This window comes from Oncorhynchus kisutch, linkage group LG30 (assembly GCF_002021735.2).
Source record: "Oncorhynchus kisutch isolate 150728-3 linkage group LG30, Okis_V2, whole genome shotgun sequence".
NCBI classification, from domain to species: Eukaryota; Metazoa; Chordata; class Actinopteri; order Salmoniformes; family Salmonidae; genus Oncorhynchus; species Oncorhynchus kisutch.
The window spans coordinates 42925283-42935462 of NC_034203.2; the positions used below are offsets into that span (position 1 = coordinate 42925283).

At 45.3% G+C, this 10180-nt stretch overlaps 1 protein-coding gene across 2 annotated transcripts; it reads left to right on the forward strand.

The window, feature by feature from the left end:
- Positions 1–4828: 4828 nt before the first annotated feature.
- On the forward strand, positions 4829–10179 carry mul3 (mitochondrial E3 ubiquitin protein ligase 3). Of its 2 annotated transcripts, XM_020474130.2 has the most exons (6): positions 4831–4959; positions 5290–5337; positions 7121–7249; positions 7416–7503; positions 7607–7727; positions 8991–10179. In XM_020474130.2, exons 3-6 carry the CDS (start codon positions 7130–7132, stop codon positions 9484–9486), a joined length of 825 nt encoding a protein of 274 aa, XP_020329719.1. In that variant the 5' UTR covers positions 4831–4959; positions 5290–5337; positions 7121–7129; the 3' UTR covers positions 9487–10179. The 2 variants fall into 2 exon arrangements, with proteins under 2 accessions (XP_020329718.1, XP_020329719.1); XM_020474129.2 differs by lacking the exon at positions 5290–5337 and having other exon boundaries at positions 4829–4959.
- The last annotated feature ends 1 nt before the right edge of the window (position 10180 follows it).

Sequence of the window (10180 nt, forward strand, 5' to 3'; positions counted from 1 at the left end):
ATGTGCTGGGTCAGTCCAACAACCCACTGTGCTGGGTCAGTCCACAACCCAATGTGCTGGGTCAGTCCACAACCCAATGTGCTGGGTCAGTCCAACAACCCAATGTGCTGGGTCAGTCCAACAACCCAATGTGCTGGGTCAGTCCAACAACCCACTGTGCTGGGTCAGTCCAACAACCCGATGTGCTGGGTCAGTCCAACAACCCACTGTGCTGGGTCAGTCCAACAACCCAATGTCAGTCCAACAACCCAATGTGCTGGGTCAGTCCAACAACCCAATGTCAGTCCAACAACCCAATGTGCTGGGTCAGTCCAACAACCCACTGTGCTGGGTCAGTCCAACAACCCAATGTCAGTCCAACAACCCAATGTGCTGGGTCAGTCCAACAACCCAATGTCAGTCCAACAACCCAATGTGCTGGGTCAGTCCAACAACCCACTGTGCTGGGTCAGTCCAACAACCCACTGTGCTGGGTCAGACCAACAACCCACTGTGCTGGGTCAGACCAACAACCCACTGTGCTGGGTCAGTCCAACAACCAGATGTGCTGGGTCATTCCAACAACCCAATGTGCTGGGTCAGTCCAACAACCCACTGTGCTGGGTCAGTCCAACAACCCACTGTGCTGGGTCAGACCAACAACCCACTGTGCTGGGTCAGTCCAACAACCCACTGTGCTGGGTCAGTCCAACAACCCAATGTGCTGGGTCAGTCCAACAACCCAATGTCAGTCCAACAACCCAATGTGCTGGGTCAGTCCAACAACCCACTGTGCTGGGTCAGTCCAACAACCCACTGTGCTGGGTCAGACCAACAACCCACTGTGCTGGGTCAGACCAACAACCCACTGTGCTGGGTCAGTCCAACAACCAGATGTGCTGGGTCATTCCAACAACCCAATGTGCTGGGTCAGTCCAACAACCCACTGTGCTGGGTCAGTCCAACAACCCACTGTGCTGGGTCAGTCCAACAACCCACTGTGCTGGGTCAGTCCAACAACCCACTGTGCTGGGTCAGTCCAACAACCCACTGTGCTGGGTCAGTCCAACAACCCAATGTGCTGGGTCAGTCCAACAACCCACTGTGCTGGGTCAGTCCAACAACCCACTGTGCTGGGTCAGACCAACAACCCACTGTGCTGGGTCAGTCCAACAACCCACTGTGCTGAGTCAGTCCAACAACCCGATGTGCTGGGTCAGACCAACAACCCACTGTGCTGGGTCAGTCCAACAACCCAATGTGCTGGGTCAGTCAAACAACCCAATGTGCTGGGTCAGTCCAACAACCCAATGTGCTGGGTCAGTCCAACAACCCACTGTGCTGGGTTTATGTTACAACCAAACACACTGGGTTGCTTTAAGTCAGCAATATAGTCTACTTTACCCAGAAGCTTGATCAAGTGCTCAACCCAAGGCGATGGGTTACAAGTCCTTCAGACAAAGGACTTCCACAAGGCTGCCATCTCCAACTGTTCACTCAAAAAGACAATAGTTCTGAACTGGGTATGATCTTTTGAACTTCCATTGGTTGAAATCTACTGCTCAGTTGACTCATGTAAATAATGATGTAGTTGACCATTTAAACATTCTAAGGTCAACATCCCCCATAGTGTTCACATTTCTCTCATGTAAATAATGATGTAGTTGCCCATTTAAACATTCTAAGGTCAACATCCCCCATAGTGTTTACATTTCTCTCATGTAAATGTTTCAGCTACATAAAAATATATTTAATATATAATATATAATAATATTTATATGTTAAGACACTGAATACATGTTGTTTGTTTGTTAGTTTCTTCTATGAGAAGTTAACTTTAAATGTTGTGATTTGGTTTATGTAGATACAACATTTCAATGTTAACACACAGTAACCTAAAACCTGATCTACAGTGCATTCGGAAAGTATTCAGACCCCATTCGCTTTTTCCACATTTTGTTACGTTAGAGTTATTGGATTAAACAAAAATAATTTACCTCGTCAATCTACACACAATAGCCCATAATGACAAAGCAAAAATAGGTTTCTAGAAATGTTTTCAAATGTATAAACATTTTTTTAAAAGTATTTACATAAGTATTCAGACCATTTTCTATGAGACTGAAAATTGAGATTAGATGCATCCTGTTTCCATTGATCAACCATGAGATGGTTCTACAACTTGATTGGAGTCCACCTGTGGTAAAGTAAATTGATTGGACATGATTTGGAAAGGCTCACACCTGTCTATATAAGGTCCCACAGTTGACAGTGCATGTCAGAGCAAAAACCATGCCATGAGGTCGAAAGAATTGTCTGTAGAGCTCCGAGACAGGATTGTGTCGGAAGGGTACCAAAAAATTTCTGCAGCATTGAAGGTCCCCAAAAACACAATGGCCTCCATCATTCTTAAATTGAAGAGGTTTGGAACCACCAAGACTCTTCCTAGAACTGGCCGCCCGGCCAAACTGAGCAATCAAGGGAGAAGGGCCTTGGTCAGGGAGGTGAGAAAGAATCCGATAATCACTCTAACAGAGCTCCAGAGTTCCTCTGTGAAGATGGGAGAACCTTTCCAGAAGGACAACCATCTCTGCAGCACTCCACCAATCAGGCCTTTATAGTAGAGTGGCCAGACAGAAGCCACTCCTCAGTAAAAGGCACATGACAGCACACTTGGAGTTTGCCAAAAGGGACCTAAAGGACTCTGACCATGAGAAACATGGCAAGCGTCACGTCTGGAGGAAACCAGGCACCACTCATCACCTGGCCAATACCATCCCAACGGTAAACCATGGTGGTGGCAGCATCATGCTGGGAGGATTTTTTCAGCGGCAGGGACTGGGAGACTAGTCAGGATCGAGGGAAAGATGAACGGAGCGAAGGACAGAGATTAGAACAAGCTTATTTTATGATACATAAGACCCCATTAGTTTCACACCGTGTGAGTCTGATGTCAGGGGGAGCCTGTAAAGATACTGAGTGTTGTTTTTTTGGTTGCTGATTTTAGTTGAGAATGCACAGAGAGAGGAGTTTAAAAAAAAATCTAAGTTGCGAAGATCTCATATGTATTTTGTGTCTGCACTTAAATCAAAGATGTCATATGCTTGTTTGTATGATGATAACATATGAAAATCTTCCAGGAATCTTAAGGTATCTGTTTTGTATAACACGTTGTATTTTCCATTTCAGAAGACTGGATTACAGAGTTATCAGGTGAGGAAATGTTTCAGGAATGGCAATGCGTCAGCGATACATTTTTATACCAATTTCTTCTCTTCCATATTTTTCTTCTGAGCTCAAGGCTACATGACCCATCGTCATCTTTCAGATCAGAAAGCGCTGTACTCAGAATGGTGCAGTCACAATGACCAAGAACTCAAGACTTCAAGGACACAAGGATGATTCAAACTGAATGAATTTGTACACGAGTCATACCGAGCTGAAAAGTAAGACAACATTTTTTATTTTTATATGGAACCTTAGACTATCAATATGAAACAAAGCATATCAAACTGAATAACTAGACTATTTGGCAGCATGTAAAGATTAATGCCCAAGCAATGACTAAGTGCATGTTTCTGACTATCCACAACAGGTGAGTTGATGGGCAATTAGTCTCGCTTCACCAAACTCACGGGTCTACTAGCAGCCAACAAGAACATACGGTGGTATATGATTTATGAAACACGAGGCCACATGTCTACACTGCCGTCTGGATTTGCGTCTGAGCCCAGGCAGGAGAACTAGAGCATATCAATCCACATCAAAGCAGGTCCTGTCCTGTTTAACTCTACGGTAGATCAGCGTCTTTCAACTCACAAGGCTTCATCCTCTAACCATTACAAGACTCACTGGGTGTGGCCCGAATTGACACCCAATGGCCTTGTTGTAGCCTTAAACTCCACAAGGAACGAAGACGTCTCATTGGTCAAAAAGTAGTGGATTACTTTGGGTAGCCATGAACTCTTTCTTGGTTTCCGAGGGGAGCATTACGCCACAATAAGCCCATGCCATCCCACGGATCTATCTTTTAGAGACACTGTTGGATAAAACTACAGCAGTGTTTGTTAACTCCAGTCCTGGGGACCCACAGTTAATAAGCCCAATTTTTACGATTGTTCTCAGGTGACTGTAGAAAGGTTACACAGAATCTGGAATCAGACAAAGTTACTCAGAATACAAAATCGAACAGAAAGTTGGGTGAAGTTTATCACCGTTTTTTCCCCTGACATTTTGTAGTTTGATATTCTGTCTTGGGTACAAACGAAAACAGAGATGATGGCTGCTAGTGACATTGTCTTGGCAGGACAGCTTCAAAAGAGACATAGGCATTATATCTCAACCTAAGAAGTGCCTTGAAGTTTTGTTTTTTGAAAGGTTTCAAAGACTCACTCCACAGATAAATGTGGTGCAGAAAGAGAGCGTGAGAGATTATTTTAAAAGACAGTATGTGTGTAATAGCAAAGTTTAGCCAATTGAGAAAATGTTAAATAATAAAACAGACAGGATGAGGAAGCTGACTGACACAATCAGTGGAGAATTACCCATGAGTCATTGTGCTGAGGGAGTCACAATGGACAGTTAGCCTTCACACATACAAAAAAAACAGTAGACATATTGAACAAAACATCGTTTTTTTTGTGACAGGTGCAAATGAACCATACATTATACATCAGTTGAAAATGTAACTAAGTGCCTCAATTATTCAGTGGACAAGCGTCCTAAACCCAGAGCCCTTTATCGAAATTAAAGACTAACGAAACCCATGGCTTTGCTGCCACCTGGAGGTCACGTCTTCTAATTAATTTTGTAAAACTACTAGAGTGGGCGGGTACGAACACAACATACCATTGTCTCAGCAAGTGCAACGTCAGCAACGCGTAGACTAAAGGAAGTGAAACCTACATGACTCGCCTTGACTTTAGTTTTGGAATTGTTTCAGGTTATTCGTTCCCAGTTTGACTGTATGTTTTCGAATAGGTGAGTACTGGGTTTTATTCATTCACATCAAAGCCATTTGACTAAATTCAACATTACCAATATATATCGTCTTGTTCCTCGTACAAGGTAAACAACCAAGGCTTGCATTTTTCAGTCACCGGGGGTTTAATCACAGAACAATGAGAGTTAGTTATACAAATATTTGGTGTATTCATTAGCCAAACAGTTGCAAACAGTTGAGTTTTGCAACGACAACCAGTGTTTCTATTGGACAAATTCAGGTAGGGTCCCTCCCCGTTTCGTTTGCTTCCGTACGTTCTTCAACAGAATTGCCGTAATGAATACGCCCATGTTTTATCCATTGAACAGGAGCGGGGAATTAAAGTGTCTCTGGTCAAGAATTACCAACGCTTAAAGGTGAAGTATGCAGAAATCGCTCCACCCATTTCCTGGTTGCTAAAATTCTAATAGTTTGCCTAATTTCAGTTTGTGACAAAAAGAAAGTAAGAGAGAATCAGTGTAACATCTAAACCTCCGTGAAATGTATTTTAGGTTTACATGGAACAGATCTTCCCCGTGTTTATACACACACTAAGAAACCTAGTAGTGTATCTAAATCAAATCAATCTTTTATTAGTCACATACACATATTTAGCAGATGTTATTGCGGGTGTAGCGAAATACTTGTAATGTCCCATGCCCAAAACTTTCTGGATGAACAAAAGCAAACCCTGTGTACGCATCTTGTCTTGTGGCTGTCCTCTTGAGCCTCACGTGTGTGTGTGTGTGTCATCAGGGGCTTGACTTGTACTCATCTTGTCTTGTGGCTGTCCTCTTGAGCCACACGCGTGTCATCAGGGGCTTGACTTGTACTCGTCTTGTGGCTGTCCTCTTGAGCCACACGCGTGTCATCAGGGGCTTGACTTGTACTCATCTTGTCTTGTGGCTGTCCTCTTGAGCCACACACGTGTGTGTGTGTCATCAGGGGCTTGACTTGTACTCATCTTGTCTTGTGGCTGTCCTCTTGAGCCACACGCGTGTATGTGTGTCATCAGGGGCTTGACTTGTACTCATCTTGTCATGTGGCTGTCCTCTTGAGCCACATGCGTGTCATCAGGGGCTTGACTTGTACTCATCTTGTCTTGTGGCTGTCCTCTTGAGCCACACACGTGTGTGTGTGTGTCATCAGGGGCTTGACTTGTACTCATCTTGTCTTGTGGCTATCCTCTTGAGCCACACGTGTGTGTGTCAAGCCCCTGATGACACACATACACGCGTGTGGCTCAAGAGGACAGCCACAAGACAGGGGCTTGAGCCTCACGTGTGTATGTGTGTCATCAGGGGCTTGACTTGTACTCATCTTGTCATGTGGCTGTCCTCTTGAGCCTCACGCGTGTATGTGTGTCATCAGGGGCTTGACTTGTACTCATCTTGTCTTGTGGCTGTCCTCTTGAGCCACACGCGTGTGTGTGTCATCAGGGGCTTGACTTGTACTCATCTTGTCATGTGGCTGTCCTCTTGAGCCACACGTGTGTGTGTGTCATCAGGGGCTTGACTTGTACTCATCTTGTCATGTGGCTGTCCTCTTGAGCCACACGTGTGTGTGTGTGTCATCAGGGGCTTGACTTGTACTCATCTTGTCATGTGGCTGTCCTCTTGAGCCACACGCGTGTGTGTGTCATCAGGGGCTTGACTTGTACTCATCATAATGGCCCGAATGGCATAAAACACATGGAAACCATGTTGTTTGACGTATTTGATGCCATTCCACAGATTCCGCTCCAGTCATTACCACGAACCCATTCTTTACAATTAAGGCATCGTCCAACCTCCTGTGCTCGACATCCAAGTAAACAAACAGTGGCTGTGTTTACACAGGCAACCCAATTCTGATCAATTTGCCCAATTATTTGGCGAAATCTGATCCGATTGGTCAAACGACCAATTAGTGGCAAAAATATTAGAATTGGCCTGCCTTTGTCAACACAGCCAGTGTGTGTGTACAATGTAAATCACTGTGTTGACTCAAAACATTTCCCAGGGTAGAAATGTACTACTGCACACTAAGGCCGCATTTACACAGGCAGCCCAATTCCCCCCCGGTGAATCAGACACAAGAAGTTGGCCAGCACTCACTCGAGATTTGGTTCTGGATAAGTACTTTAATCTGCTGAAATGTTGATCTTATTTTCTATCACAGATTGACAGGATGAGTGACCTTCCCATCTACAACCCATTGGTCCTGATCGGTGTGGGCTCCAGCTTTGCCTTCTCTGGCTTGTTTTACCACTTATACAAAGAGAAGAAAGATGAAATGGTCAAGCTGAAGGTATACACACACACACACACACACCACCCACACACACACACCACCCACAAATCCCACACACACACCCCACACACACAACCCCCCCCCACCACACACCACACACCACACACACACACAAATGCAGAAATGCAGTACAGTTTCTGTGTTTCATTTCTCTCTCGAATAGGAAATACCCAAATTCGTCCCGGATCAACACTTGGTAAGGATCCTCAAGGCATCGCCCCACAGAAAACTGCAGTACGTCGCAGTAGAAGGTAAGTGTTAGCCCCCCTCTGAAACAGATTAAACCGCATTAGATTAAAAGAATGTGTTTATTACCAGTATATATTTGAGACGTGTGAAGTGTTCTTGTTCCAGGTTTGGTCCAGGCAGACGGCGACACTCTGACCAGTCAGTTTGTCCCAAGATGCTTTGGGGTGATCCAGAAAATAGCTGTAGAGGAACACTGGAAAGTGTGGAACAACATCACTAGAACATGGTTAGTACACAGTTCTATACATTAGCCATAATACAGCGTTATGTACACATGCACTACGCGACCCAAAAATGTGGACACCTGCTCCTCCATCTCATTTCAAAATCATGGGCATTAATATGGTGTTGATCCCCCCTCCCCCCTGCTGCTATAACAGCCTCTACTCTTCTGGGAAGGCTTTCCACTAGATATTGGGGCTGCAAGTAGCCTATTGGTTAGAGCTTTGGGCCAGTAACTGAAAGGTTGCTAGATCGAATCCCCGAGCTAAGATAAGAAAAATAAGAATTTGTTCTTAACCGACTTGCCTAGTTACATAAAATAAAAATGTTGGAACATTGTTGCGGGGACTTGCCCCCATTCAGCCACGAGTGTTAGTGAGGTCAGGCACCGATGTTGGGTGATTAGGCCTGGTGTTCTATGGGGTTGAGGTCAGGGCTCTGTGCAGGCCAGTCAATTTTCTCCACACCAATCTCAACAAACCATTTCTGTATGGACCTAGCTTTGTGCACGGGTGCATCGTCATGCTGAAACAGGAAAAGGGCCTTCCCCAAACTGTTGCCACAAAGTTGGAAGCACAGAATCACCAGACCATTATTCCTCCTACACCAAACTTTACAGTTGGCACTATGCATGGGGGCAGGTAGCGTTCTCCTGGCATCTGCCAGATTCATCCGGTCGGACTACCAGATGGTGAAGCGGGATTCATCACTCCAGAGAACATGCTTCCACTGCACCAGAGTCTAATGGCAGCAAGCTTTAAACCACTCCAGCCGACGCTTGGCATTGCGATCTGCTCAGCCAATAGAAACCCATTTCATGAAGCTCCAGACGAACAGTTATTGTACTGACGTTGCTTCCAGAGGACAGATGATTTTTTTTTACACGCTTGTGTGGCCTACCACTTCGTGGCTGAGCCATTGTTGCTCCTAGACATTTCCAGTCACTGAGCTCTTCAGTATGTTTGTCTATGGAGATTGCATGGGTGTGTGCTCGATTCTATACATCGGTCAGCAACGGGTGCGTCTGAAATAGCCCGAATCCTACTCATTTGAAGGGGTGTCCACATATGAGTGTGTAATATATAGTGTATCGTGGCTATACCATGTGATCCAGCTCAAAGTGGAACTTGGAATCATGTAGCTCTTTAAGAATCATATTTTCTGACAGTAGTCTACGTCACCTAAAAGTAATGCAATCCAACACAAGTCAGTACACACTAAGGTCAACACCATGTTCTCTCCCCCCCGCCCACTCCTCTTTTCTCAGGAACTCCAGAACGACCAACAGGAAGGAGACTAACAACGCCGTCCCCTTCAGTCTGGTTGAACCGGGCGCCTACATCACCGACATCACCGTCAAGGTCCATTCCCCTCTGGAGGCTTCCGGCTGGTTCCTGGAGAGAGTTCACTGCAGTGTCAAACACGCCCAGGAGGGCCTGGTGGACGTGTTGTTGGAGGGCCTCAGCGGCGAGCGGCCCATGGCGCAGATGGAGACGGAGGAGCTGCTCCGTGTTGGAACCACTATGACAGGTTTCGGGGAGGTGGTGCTGGAGGGAGGGACAGGGACGACCATGAGGCTGCAGGCGCCACAAGATGGCCGCCGCTACATCCTGGTCCCCACGGACTACAAGGGGTTTATAGAGAGACATGAGGGTACGGCCAATCTGTGGATGAGGCTGACGGCGCTGTTTGGGATTACGGGAGCATCGCTGCTGGCCGGGGCGGTTTATAGTACGATGGGGAAAAAGGACAGAAAGGATTAGTAGTGTTGATGCCCAAATCGACTACCTTCTACCGAGCCCTGCTGCACAGGTTTTAAGCAATATGTTGAAAATTTAACCCAGCCTATCAGAAGGTGAAGTATTGCTTAAACTTATCCTATTTCTTTGTAGATATAAATATATTTTGTTCGACGGATTATGTCCTAGGTGAATGGTAAATGTCTGTGGTGAATATTATTACACCACTCAATTTATAGGATTATGGAGGACCATAAGGTATTGCAAGACCATGTCTTGACAAATCCCGTCCACAGGGTATCAGTGGCACATCAGAAACAGTGTTTAAGTCGATGCATTAACAACGGAGTACTTATACTGGAACGTAGACCCAGCCATTTTCTTTTCTTTAAAAAAATAAAACGATATGTTCTGAATCGATCATTTTCCAAATATCTAGTTTTAATCATACTTGTTTCAAAATCATTCCTTGCCCGGGTCGCTGCGGTTTAGTTGAAGTAATGTCTTTGAGATGGGGTTGTATTATGTGATAAGACGTATGTGTGACTAACATCAGCAGGTGACTTTGCTAGTATAGAACACAACTAGCTCTATACAGCATTAAACCACTGTGGTTACCAGGGTCTCATACTGAACACGCAGAGCAGTGTCTGTGACATTCTCTATTCATTGGGTGATGGTCTATTTTGGGAGTATATTAAAAACTACTCCATTTTTT